The sequence below is a fragment of the Psammomys obesus genome, unplaced genomic scaffold (genome assembly GCF_907164565.1).
Source record: "Psammomys obesus unplaced genomic scaffold, mPsaObe1.curated_primary_1811, whole genome shotgun sequence".
Lineage (NCBI taxonomy): Eukaryota > Metazoa > Chordata > Mammalia > Rodentia > Muridae > Psammomys > Psammomys obesus.
Genome location: NW_026596109.1, coordinates 16,345,900 through 16,358,777, shown reverse-complemented (window position 1 = coordinate 16,358,777; position 12,878 = coordinate 16,345,900). Strand labels below are relative to the sequence as shown.

At 45.6% G+C, this 12,878-nt stretch overlaps 1 protein-coding gene across 1 annotated transcript in view; it reads right to left on the bottom strand.

Annotated features, from left to right (window-relative positions):
* Positions 1-12,878, bottom strand: part of Eml6 (EMAP like 6) — a 233,400-nt gene that overhangs the window by 33,183 nt on the left and 187,339 nt on the right. Inside the window, 2 exon segments of the mRNA XM_055628808.1 lie at positions 7,933-8,059; positions 8,170-8,371. Coding sequence (XP_055484783.1) covers positions 7,933-8,059; positions 8,170-8,371 — 329 coding nt within the window.

Here is a 12,878-nt window from a genome sequence, read left to right as displayed (position 1 = left end):
TAGATCTGGAGTAGCTCGAATGGACCCCAGATAAGTTTTTCCCCTGGTCTTGGGATCCCTCACTTTTCCCAATTAATAGACAACTTTTAACTTCTGTTTCTAGTCGAAATCTGTCTCAGCAGATTTTCATTGGGTTGACTTTATTTTGGGATCAGCTATGGGCTGCAAGCTAAAATCTGATCTTGCTGAAAGCTGACATGATTGCTCTCTGTCTCTTCAATCGGATCGACTAACCGGACACTTTTAAAAACTGTCATTACCCAACCTTTGACTGGCATTTCACCCTTTTTTGCCAACAGTCCACTTGTCAAAACTGAAGCAATTCCAGAAGATGGACCTCTGGCCCCTTATCCCACTGAATAGGCTGAGATCTAACGGGAAACTTCTTGAGACTAACCCCCATTCTACAGCTGCTTTGTGATTGAAACAGTTACTAGAAGGAGGAGGGAATGAAAGAATCAGACTAGCCTTATAACTTATATTTTTGAATTTTCTCAGTACTCTTCCAGAAAACAGGAGAATGTAATAGCCCCTCCTGACCTTAGCCATCTGCATGGATGGAGATAAGGAGACCTCCATCCAGTTGCAGAAGGAAATAGCAGCAGATCCAGATGGTCCTAATTCCCCTCCCAAATAGCCCCTGACCTTTTGACTAAAGGCACGTAGCCCTGTTTCTCAGAGAGACCACAGGATGAGCAAATTGCTTTTCCCACCTTTAACAATGACCTAGTCTGACCACAAAATGTACTAATCCTTTTCCCACCTTTAACAATAGCTGAATCTGCAGATATCAGAAAAGAACAGATATACCCCAGATGTCTAGCTGACTGGACCTGATGCCCACAATAGACCCTGTATCCGCTCCCATGATGTCAGACCTGTAACCCCCTCGTCTACCCCTTTAAAAACCAGAGGCTACTGAGAGTCGGGGCTGACTCTAGCCTGAATGTAGAGTTAGCCCCAGCATGCTGGTGTAAATAAAAACCCCTTGCTAATTGCATCGATTGCGGCCTCCTGAGTTTCCTTCGCAGCAAGCCTCTTTGGTAGTTAGGCTCCCTGCTGGGCCTAACACCTCCAATAGAACATAAAGTGTTTCGGTGTTACAGATCAACATATTAAGGAATTACAGGAGGCTGTCAATTTGGGGCTGAAACAAGAAAACACAACCAGGGCTAGAGGGACAGCTTAGCCAGCATGTGCTACCATTGCCTCTACAGAGGACCCGAGCTTGCTTCCCATACCTGACGGCTCACACCGCCTGTAACTGTGACTCTAGGGGGTCCAACAACTCTGGTCTCCGAGGGCACCTGCACCTATGTGTCACACTCACCGCAGCCACACGTGAGTCAAAAGAAACAAACAAACAAAATCCCTCTAACATTTCTTTATAGTGTATGTAGTAGACATTCCTTTATCAATTGGTTTGTTTCACGCTTAGCTCTATAAGCATACTCAAAATTCAAAACAAAATTTTAGATCATATTCATTTAACCATAGGCATATAAAAAAACGTTTGGAAAATATTAATGCCACAATGGAATTCTGACGTCATTTGTTTGCAGGTGCCACTTGTCAGGTGGCAGGTAAAGACACTGACATTTAAAAAGCCCCATAGCCAGGGCTGCTGAGTCAGCTCTGTGGGTGCTGGTAGGTACCTGCTGCTGACCCTTACAGCCTGTGTTTGCTCCCCCTCCCCCACTGCGGAAGGAGAGACTCAGGCCTCGCAATGAGCATGTCCACACACATACAAACACACACAAATACATAAATCGATGGAAAAAAAGGGCTTTCAAGCTCAAAATCTGATTTTTGTTTAAGTAACCAACCCTAAACATTCCTTGGTTTCTTCAGGAATATATGCCATAGACTTAAGAGTGAATATGTATCTAAAATATAAGAGAATACTTACAGGATCCTTTTTATAATCCCCACTAAGACCAAGCCTTGCCTCAGTGTTGTGGGTACCGTTCTTGGAAGAACGCAAGCTGGGCTTAGAAGAAAGATGCTGTTGTCTCTGAGGAAGGACCAAGAGAGCTAACCTGAAGGCCTAACTGCAGTCTGTTTTAGGCTACCATGACACTGCTCCAGAGGACGCAGACCTTCTGAGCAGGCTCATCAGGAGTTTGACTTCTAGACACTTGGGCCATCTTATACAGACAGGCTCAAGAAGAAACAATTCACACTGTGAAACTTATTCTCCCAAAATTAAAGACCTGTCTCCTTTACCATCCAGATATGAATCCTACTCAGGCATTCCACCCAGTCAGACATCAACAGATGTGGCTCAGCGACACGGAAACACTGTTTCTCCACACAGAAATCGGCCCCGTGACAACAGAGTCCCTCTCTACTGACTAAAGGACTGTGCTGTAACACGTCAGCTGCAGTGCCACACAGCCAATGGACAGCAGACATCTACCTTTTTCTCTCTTGGTAAAGGCTTTCTGCAGGCCTGTCATTGTTATGCCAGCAAGCATTTCCTCCTGCTGGCTGCTAGGACTCATGCAGAGTGAGCAGTTTGTGAAGTGACAGCTTTTCCTCAGTCCCCACAAAGAAGGAATTGGAGAGACCTTACCTGGAACACCCCCCAAACCTAAACCCCTCAAAACAAGGAGACTACCTCTTACATGGAATCTGTTAGGCCCTCTTGTTGCTAGGGACTGGGAGGAGGATACTGGAGAAATGGCAGAGCCAAGATAAGGGCACTGCTGGAGCCTGTTTAGGATCTCAAGTCATCTGCAGGTCCATGGCTGGGATTACTGAAAGATGAGAAACTGACAGCTAAAATGAACTCAATGTGGGGATTGCAAGGGACTGGGTACTGCCCATCCAGAAACATGGAAAGAAACCCACAGGAAAAGAGGAGTTGCCTGGTCCCCAAGATCCCTCCCAAAACACCCACTGTCACATATTCCTTAACAAAGGGGACAAAGAGCAGAGCCACTGAGGAGCAGCCTGAGGGCCAGGCCTTTTCACCTCAGGGTAAATCTTCATTGCTTCAATGGGTTTGGGAAGCCACTCTACTAGTGTTCCAGATAAAAAGACCTTGAAGAAGGTTTTTGTGTTCTTAACTCTATTGGCCTTTGTTCTAACTGGAAAGTTCATCTATTCTGCTGATATTAGAACCTGCTTCTTTGAGCCTCCAATGGGGACCAAAGTTCAATGGCTCTCCAGTAGTGCTCCAGGCCTTTCTCACCAGACTAGAACTAGTGAGCATCTGGCCTCAGAGACTGGGTCACTTCTGGGCTGCTTCTCTTCAGTGTGAGAAGCCATTGTTGGACCATTCTGATTGCATTGTGTAAGCCAATCCAGGAAGTTCCTTCTTAGCTATATCCTCATTCCTCCAGTTCTGTTCCTTCAGGGGACCCTGACCAAGGCAGCCACTTTTGTCAAGTGTTTGTCACACCAATGAAAAAAGTAATTAATACAGAAATAGTTTAAAAGTAACCCCCCACTTCTACACACACACACACACCAGCTGAGTATCTAGACCAAATATATCTGATCAGAGTCAGTGAGAGGCTCAGCAGGGAAGCTGCCAAGCCTGAGTTTAACTTTCAGGACCCACACGACAAAAGGAAAAGAACTGGTTTTTACAGGCTGTCCTCTGACCTGCATAGTGGCCCAAGCATGCCTTTCCTCCTTCATGCAAATGAATGAATGAATGAATGTAAAACAAACACACCAGATGCTTACTGACTAAAATGAATGCTATAACTCTGCAGTTATCCTCAATTAATAGGGAAACTACATTAAACTGGTGCTTAGACAACAAAGTTTAAGCATTAAAAACCATTGTTTCTTTATCCATATTTACAAGGAGAAATGTCCCTTCCAGAGCAGAGCAAAGCCAGAAAGACTGGCAGCGGCCCAGGACCTTTCTGAGCAGAGGAGAACTGGGCCTCAGGTCAGGCAAGGCTTGGATTTGCGGTCACAGGTTACTAAGCTTCTGGGAGAAGAACACAAAGACGGAGTTGAGCCTGATTTAGTCACAGATGCTCTCTGATGGCACAAGAGTGTTGGAAGGACTGTGCAGAAGCAAAGAAGGGAAGTCCCAGATCCTTTATCCATCCTTGGTCAGATCATCAAAAATTACTAGCCTCTGTGCTAATCAATCAAGGTCCTTGAAAACAGTGCACAGAGGAAACCCTGGCTTAAATGAATATTTGTGAGCCAATTTCCATAAAGTAGCCTTTACCTTAAAGGTAGATTTCTGTCTGAATGAAGGTTTCAAGTGAAGATAGCAAATAAAAATCTCTATTATTACCTTCTTCCATACAGTATAGGTTTTTCAATTTTTTTTTTTTACATAGATGGACATTTTGCCTGCATGTATATAAGTGTGTGCCTGGTGTCCACAGAGGCTAAAAGAGATCCCCTGGAACTGGAGTTACAGATGGTTGTGAGCCACCATGTGGGTGCTGGGAATCAAACCCAGGTCTTCTACAAGAAGAGCCAGTGCTCTTAGTCACCGAGCCATCTCTCCAGTCTCCTCCATACAGGCTGTTAACTGAAGTTATTAGGAAACACTTGTATTATATAGTAAGCACTTAAAAACAAATGGCTGGCTAAGGAGATGGCTCAGTGGGTAGAAGAGCTTGCTATGTAAGCATGAGGTCTTGAGTTTGAATCTCCAGAGCCCATGCAAAAGCCATCAAGTTTCAGTTAGCAAAAGTAATAAAAGAGAATGTGTTTGGTGCTGTGTGTCCTTCCCCACATTGCCTGCCCTTCTCCTGGCCCTTAGGCGTAGCATCCACAGGTTCTTCCAGCCTTTCAGCCTCTGACTGCCTTCAGCAAAGGGGAGGACCCAGCAGAGCAGACTGTAGGAGGAGAAAATGCTGGGTCAGTGTCTCCCCACTCCTAGCCAGGCACCCCACATGGGGCTGGTTGTGGGAATCCAAGCAAAAGAGCCATCTAGTAGGCTAGGACAAAGCTGAGCCGTGATTGGCACATCCCACTAGTCTCTTCAGAGCAATTATTTTTTCCTCCACTTTCTCACTTCCCAAAATATTGGAACTGAAGATGATATGACTTCTGAAGAATATGTTTAAGAATATGTTTAACAATTCTGAAGAATTGTTAAAGTCACAACATGTTAGAAGTTGCACAAGAAGACACGATGTAGTCTCACAGAGACTTAAAGTCAGATATCTGAATTTAATTAGAAACCATCCATGGCTGTCTTAGAAATTTAAAAGTTCATTTGCTTCCAAATGATTGATGCAAAATGCCTGTCAACAGGCATTTTTTTCCCCCTCAGCATGACAGCTGCTGTGCTCTTCTCAGGGAGGAAGGGATTTCAGTCAGACACAGATGCCTGGAACATTGTTAGGAGACAAAGTAAAAGGTCCTTGCGTGGAGCACACCTCCAGCAGTCCTCAAGTGCTTGCCTCTCTCATGTTCAGTGACGTAAGTCCTGTTCCAGGGGTCATCGGGCAAACACAGCCCGGGGACAAAGAGAGATCATCTTGCAGGAGTCAAAGGAAGGTGCTGGCCTCAACCCTGTTGGGCCCTGCTGATACACGGCGCAGCACCTTCCACCTGTCTTTCAGGAGGCTAGAGTCGACGAAGCCTGGTTTCTCTTCCATCTGAAGACCAAGTTGCAATGCGTGATTTGATGCCCATCCTCCCACTCCTTGCTCCAAGGGCGCAGTCCTATCCCACTCTCCCGTTCTGCTTTCTCACTAATTCCCTGAAGCTTCCATCTGCCTGATACTTCTCTCTCCTGTGCTCAGAAGCTGCCTCATCTTACCTCTGAGGCGCACAGTCCCCTAAAATTACTGACCAAGACAGGGAGTGACTGCTTGTCCTCTGCTCAGTTTCTGATTGTCTCCTTGCAGGCTACCTGGTTGCTCTGGCCAATAATCTGCTCCCAGCATGCTGTGGACCTGGGATTGTCTCTGTGGTTAAAAGCCCTTCTGCAAACCGGGGCTGTCAAGTTTTTGGTTTTTTTTGTTATCGAGGAAATGCTGTCTAGAGAAAAGGCTTGACTCTTTCTCTGGACCCTATACTTATCTGAAAATGGTTTTTGATATTGCATGTTTTCATCACTGCATTCAAAGGTGAATTGATTTTTTAAAGTGCCAGTGGCAAAGTACTTGCTCAGAATTCTATAAAGTTTTTTTCTTGTTTTCTGAAAATAAAGATTCGTTTCAGTTAACATGTAACGGCTCTTCAATCTGGAACAATAAAGAAAATAAGGTGTGTTCAAAAAATTTAATCTTAAAATGGAAAACGGTTGGCCTCCTAATCACCCATCTCAGACTAAATTGGACAGCATGTCTTTTTACAGAGCTGTGCAAACAGGTAATAAGATAACAGTGTATGGTCACAGACTACACCTGAAATCAGATGTGGTACAGGGAAAGAGGACGGCGTTAACATGGCTATATTTAGCGTCTGTGACACACCACTGAATTCTACAGAGCCAGCTCGGACACCCTTGGAACAGTGGGCAAGCAATTCACAATGGAATGCGAAACTGGAGACATTGGATACTCTATCTTTATAAAGAAGATTTAACTCAGGCCAAATGCCTTTCTTGGGTAGATCAGTTAAATGGCAGGCCTTTCGTGCATTCCCGTGTGTATATTTCTTTGTTCAATTCTCAGAATTAAGTCTTTTAACATTATTTTCTCTTTGTAGTCACTTTAAGAAAAAGAAACTGTATTTTAGAAATCATTACAGAAAAAAAAATCTGTCTTTTAAGCAAAATGAAACTTTCTCTCTGCACATGTAATAAAGACTCAAGGGGAGAACTAACACGTACCATGTAATAAAGACGCAAGGGGAGACTCAAGGCTTTTCTGCCTCATCAACCATTTTGCCAATATTGCTCCACCACCTAGCAAGCTAACCCTAGGCCTGTCACTGAACTGAAGCAAGAGGTTGGATCTAAACCCACATCTTACAATAAGAGGGGGACATCATGTCTACCACATTCTTCCTTAGGCAGAAGGCTCTATCCAAAGCAAAACCCTGAATCTCACAGCATACAGTGAGGTTGCTGTGCTCACCATCCTATCCCCGGGAAAAGAGCCCACAGACAACTACCTAGACGTGGGTTAGGGTCCTCCAAATTTTCTTCAGATTCTAGGTTTTATTCAATATTTACTCTTCCCAATTGGGAACATAATCAATTATGTAATTATGAGCTTTGCATCTTAAAATTATACCATGTTTGGCAATTTCTCTTGTTAATACTTAAAACTGCAAATCAGAAAGGTACAGAATAGCAATAGAAGCCCACTGTCTTTGCACAGTGCTCATGGTGACAGGGTCAAATGGGTCAGGTCTAGAAATACTGCCCCTGCACAGAGCTGCGCAAGTGAGGACACAACAGGAGACAGCACGTCAAGGGTCAAAGAAAGACTTTGGAATGGATGATGCTTTCCCACAAACCTCACCCGCTTCAAAGCCTGACCTGCCCTTACCCTCATCAGCACACTGGCTTGTCAGTCACGCACTCAGAACCCTTGCTTCCTCCTCTAGGCCAGGGAAACCTACTCCAACCAAATTAATTAATCAACGGATTGATTAATTTAGGTTTTTTTTGAGACAGGGTTTCTCTGTATAGCCTTGGCTGTCCTGGTCTTGTTTTATAGACCAGGCTGGCCTTGAACCCACAGAGATCTGCCTGCCTCTGCTTCCCTGAGTGCTGGGACTAAAAGGTATGCGCCACAACACCCAGGTTCAACCAAATTTCTTATCTATCCAAGCCATACACCATAACCAGTCTGTATAATTGTACATGACTCTTGGCTTGTGCTGAGAGCACTGGGCAATTTCCTTCAACTTAAATTTGTGTTAAGACTCTAGGCACATATAAAAAGTTTCACTTCAACATAAATTCAAGGGCAAAAAAAAATGCACTCTCATTTAAATAGGTTTGCTATCACAAACAACGGCAATCAGACCTTGCAAAAACCATACCTTTCTTCCATGGACACCTCTTTTAGCTGCTGGTGTGGTTTGGTGCCTTCCATTTCCCTGATGCTCACAGCATAGATCTTGGTGGTATAGTCAATGGCCTTCTCTCTAGCGACATCACTGTCATAGCCTCAAACCACAGAAGGAGATTGGGGTATGAATTGGTTTTCAAGTGTTGGGGAGGGGACCAGAGAGAAAGGGACCACCATAATGTAAGGCACACGGCTGATTGGGGCTCACCTCCATCTTCTTCTGCATCTGTGTCCGACTCCTCACTATCAACCAGCTTGCTTTCCTGCGTCCCCACAAATTCCCTGGTCCAGATCATCAGAGCCGTGTCGGCACCTCCCACTGTGAGCAGCACGGAGTCATTGTGCAGCCACCGCACATTGGTCACGTGCGCGCTGTGTCCCACATACTTCTTGAATCTTGCATGCTGTCCCTGCAAATAAAGTCGGAAACCGACAGTTACCAGTCAGTACCAAATTATTCCTGTTGTCTTTGCTGTTATCTCGGATGTAACACAACTGCTCATTCAAAGCAGCATTTTGCTAGATATCACTAACCATCACTAGAACACATGCTCCAGCAGGTCTCCCTATAAGATTGGCTCAGAGTAGGTCTTCAACAGGTATTTTGAGGCACATTTGGGAATTAAGGAAATATGAACAGTTTGTTTCAATTTCTCTGACATCAAACACACCAGGCCCATAGGTTTGAAGTGTAAACTCCTGATTGACACTTCCCAGCCATCCACAACTCTGGTAAAGATAGGAGGGAGCGAGGGACCTCAAGTAATGTTTAAAACAAACACAGCATCTGTTTTCCATGGACCCTGGAAAGCATTTCCAACCCAGAAATCACTCAAAGAACTGTTTTAAAGACAAAGCAAGCTCCTTCCACTAAAGAAATCTATTAAATAAAATCCAGTTTCCAAGTCATTACAGAGGTTTTTGAGGTGCTGGGTCTGCTCCACTGTGTCAGCAGATAGTGAGGGGTGGAGGGCTGAGGGGGATGGCTGTGACTGCCCAGGGTTGTCCTGACAAGTGCTGGGAAGCCAATGTTGGCACCGGGGAGAGCTTCCATTCTGGGCTCATGAGACACAGCCTGGCAAAAACAGCTCGGGTGGGAGCCACTTAAAGAGGCCGTTTTTCCATCCCCTCAGTGGCTCCTGGGGAATACCTTGTGAAATGCAGTTAGCCACGTGAACTCCCCGGTCAGGGGCCAGCCGTTGGTGTACCAGAGGAAAACGTTAGCACACAACTGACAAGAGGCTTCCCTAGGGCTGGTGCGCTGGGAAGCCAGAAGACACAGGGAGGGAAATGGGGGGGGCACTCGGGACTGAGAGCCTACAGATCTCTGGATCTGGCTGACCCCTCCCTGACACTTGGAAACTACTCAGTTGTAAACAAAGCACAGAGAGTGAGAAGAGCAGACATGCCAACAGGCAGACAGTATTTCCAAGGCCTTCAGAGCTCTGCGCTCCAGGAGATCTAATGCCCCCTTATGGCTTCTGAAGGCACTGCACTCATGCATATACTCACCGACTCATACACACTCATACACACACACTCACACACACATACACACACACACACACACACGCACACACGCACACATGCACATACACACACTTTAAAAAAATAAACCAAAATGAAACAAAGGACCTGAACAGACATTTCTGCAAAGAGGCCTTGTAACCGTAAAAGTGAGTATAGCAGGAACATGTTTGCCAAGTGAAGAACAATGCTTGGAAGACGTGACCGGTAAATCAGGACGACACAGCAGGTAAAATGAGCACGATGAATTTTGGACACAGGAAGAGTGTTGCGAGGCAGGAGTAAGACCTCCAGGCATGATCTCTCGGAAGCAGGGCTCAGCACATAGCCCCGGCACATAGACCTCACACCTATGATACTCCCACGTCAGCCCATCAAGTCCTGGGATTCCGGGCATGCACCACTTCCTCCGAACTTGTTGGGACTTCTTATCCTCACTAACTTGGTCAGACTAGGGCTTCTTGCTCAGGAACTCATTCAGGTATACTTCTGCCAAGCCTCTATCTTCAAAGAGAGTCACAGTGGAGTTAGGGCTACAATGTGTTTGGAGGGAGGGTACATTCGCTTAACAGTAAATTTGTTCAACAGACCCACAGCACTGGAGAAGCAATGATTCTCATCAGTGTAGCGTGCACCCATTGGGTAAGGAAAGCGAGTTAGAAAAATTAGATTAAAAAAAAGGGGGAACTGGGTATGGTGTTACATACCTGTAATAGCAATACTTGGCAGGCAGAAGCAGGAGAAAGGTAGCAAGTTCAAGGATAGCCTGATATATGGGTGGTGGGTGAGGGGAAGAGAAGATGTGATAGTTAAGAGTGATACCTGATCTTCCATTGGACTAGAATTCTGTTCCTAGCACCCATGTGAGGCACTCAAACCACCTTTAACTCCAGTTCCAGGAGATCTAAGACCCCCTTCTGGCCTCCAAGGGCACCTGTACTCATATACACACAAAATTCCTAAAATAATAAAAATTAGCCAGAGAGAAAGGCAGAGACAGAAAGAGAAAGAAAGACAGGCAGAGAGACAGAAAATAGGAGAGGGAGGAACATAAAGGGCCTGAACAGACATTTCTGCAAAGATGAAACTCAACAGGGAAGTGGGAAACGGGTTGAGCCACTCAACCTCACTTACCAAGGGAATGCAAATAGAAACCACAATGGGACATCACCACATATGTTAGAACAACTGTTAACCCCAAAGACAGAAGAGCAAGTGTTTGGGAGAGTGTGGAGAAAAGGGGACACTGATGTAAATGCTAAGATACTACTGACGAGAGTGCAAATTTGCACAACATTATGGAAAGCAGCATGAAGGCTCCTCAAAAATTTACAAATGTAAACCACTCTGTTCTATTTGCTGGTTCTCCGGCCTCTTTTTCATTTATTTTTTTTAAAGGCTGTGAGGACGGAAGCCAGAGCTTGTCAGGCGCATGTCAGGCGAGCACTGTACCGCCTTAGACCTGTCTTTTGTTAAGCTGGTGAGTTCCTTGTATGCGTTAGGTCTCATCCTTCACTAGATAGTGTGAGTACTTTACTTTGGTGGATGATATTATCTCATTGGTCATGCCCATTGTTGTGCATACTAGTTTAGTCTCCCCTGCCCCTTTGAAAGACTTTATTTCTGCCCCCCGCCCTTTTTTAGTGTTTTTCATGTACTATCTAAGATCCTGCCCCAGAACCCTGTAAGCCTGAAGGGCACAGCTTCAAATGACCGCCCAGGCATTCTGCCTGGTCAGGCTGGAGAAATGACAAAGGACTTCCTAGATGAACCTTGAGTCTATTAAAACCAAGGTATCACTATTTTTTTTAATTGTCCTAAAAAATTCCATTTTAAAATGAAGAAGAGTGGAGGGCTGAGGTGATGGCTCAGTTAATAAGTGCCTTGCGCTCAAGCATGAGGACTTGAATTTGGATCCCCAATGCCCATGTAAAAAATCTGGGCAGGGTGATGTAGTCTGTAATCGTACTCCTGAGGCACAGTGAAGCCAGGAAGTTTCCTGGAGCTTGACAGTGACTTTAGCCAGCTGGTAAACTCTAGGCTTAGGGAGAGACCTTGACTCAAAAACTAGGGGAGAGGACTGGGGAGACGACTCACAAGTTAACAGCACTTGCCCTTCTTCCTGAAGCTTGATTCCCAGCACCCACATGGCAGCTCACAACATCTATAACTCACACTCATGGTACCTAGACATATGGGCCAGCAAAACACCCATGCACCAAACCTATAATTAGATTTTAGAAACCAGATTCTACAAGTACAGGGTGGAGGCACTTCTGAGAACTACCGCTGCGTGAACGGCTTGGCTATGGTTTCATCTCAGCCGGCGCCATTTTAATTTTATTCAACAAAACTCTAAAATCAAAAGAAGAAGCTAATACTCCAGGTGTCCCGTGAACTAGCCAGGCCCTATCTGAAGCAACGGCTCAACTCTCGGTAGCTGGAGAAGGTGCTGACAGTGTTAGCAGAGAGGGAGAAGCACCTAGGTAAGAACCATGGCACATGGAAATGGAAGGAACCTCTGAGATGCCCAGAGAGGGGGAGATGAGCCTACAGGATACAACCTTCCTATGTACGAACGCTGTTAGAGGACTGGAAAGATGTCTCAGAGATCACAGGCAGAGCACATGCTACAAACAGGAGCCCAGCTCAGAGTAATGCCTATTAACAGAAGCTCAGCGAGAAAAGGAAGATGGAGCTGCTGGCACCTGCTGCAGAAAAAAGGAGTCTTCAGCCCCAGAACCGCCCCCCCCAAAAAAAAAAGTCTTGTGGGAAGAAGCCTTTAAAAATAACCTCATGAAATTGAAAGAAAGGTGGAAGAACAGAGCCAAGTGTGGCAGAGAACAATGGCTTCTCCACCAGTAAGTTACAAGCACAAAGTCTTGATGAGCCATGGGGCTGCCACGGCTGAGACTTGGAGCCCCTGCAGAAACAGGTCAGCACTGAGTAGGAGCAGCCAGGCCCCAGCATGGAGTCACCATGCCTGTAGCCTGTGCTGCTTGCCCTGCTAGGGACAGAAAGTGCAGGCAGCACATTCCACAAGCTCCTGCCAGAACCAACTGCCCAACAGCAGTGCTTGCCCGGAGGCTACAAGCACAAAGGAGGTCAGGGAGGTGATGCTGAGGGCAGGGTGGTACGCAGCAGCCAGGAGCTCACACAAAACCTGCCCTTGGACCCCTTGCCGGGCTGCAAGATCATCTTGACTCTGGGCAACAGCAGGCTATTGAAGATAAGTCTCGACCATGGTCCAGTATACGGTGCTTCAGAAACCAGATACCTTGAACCAGAACAATGACTCATTGCAATGGATAGTTGGATGTAAAGCTGTTTGGGACACACACACATCTATCTATCTATCTATCTATCTATCTATCTATCTATCTATCTATC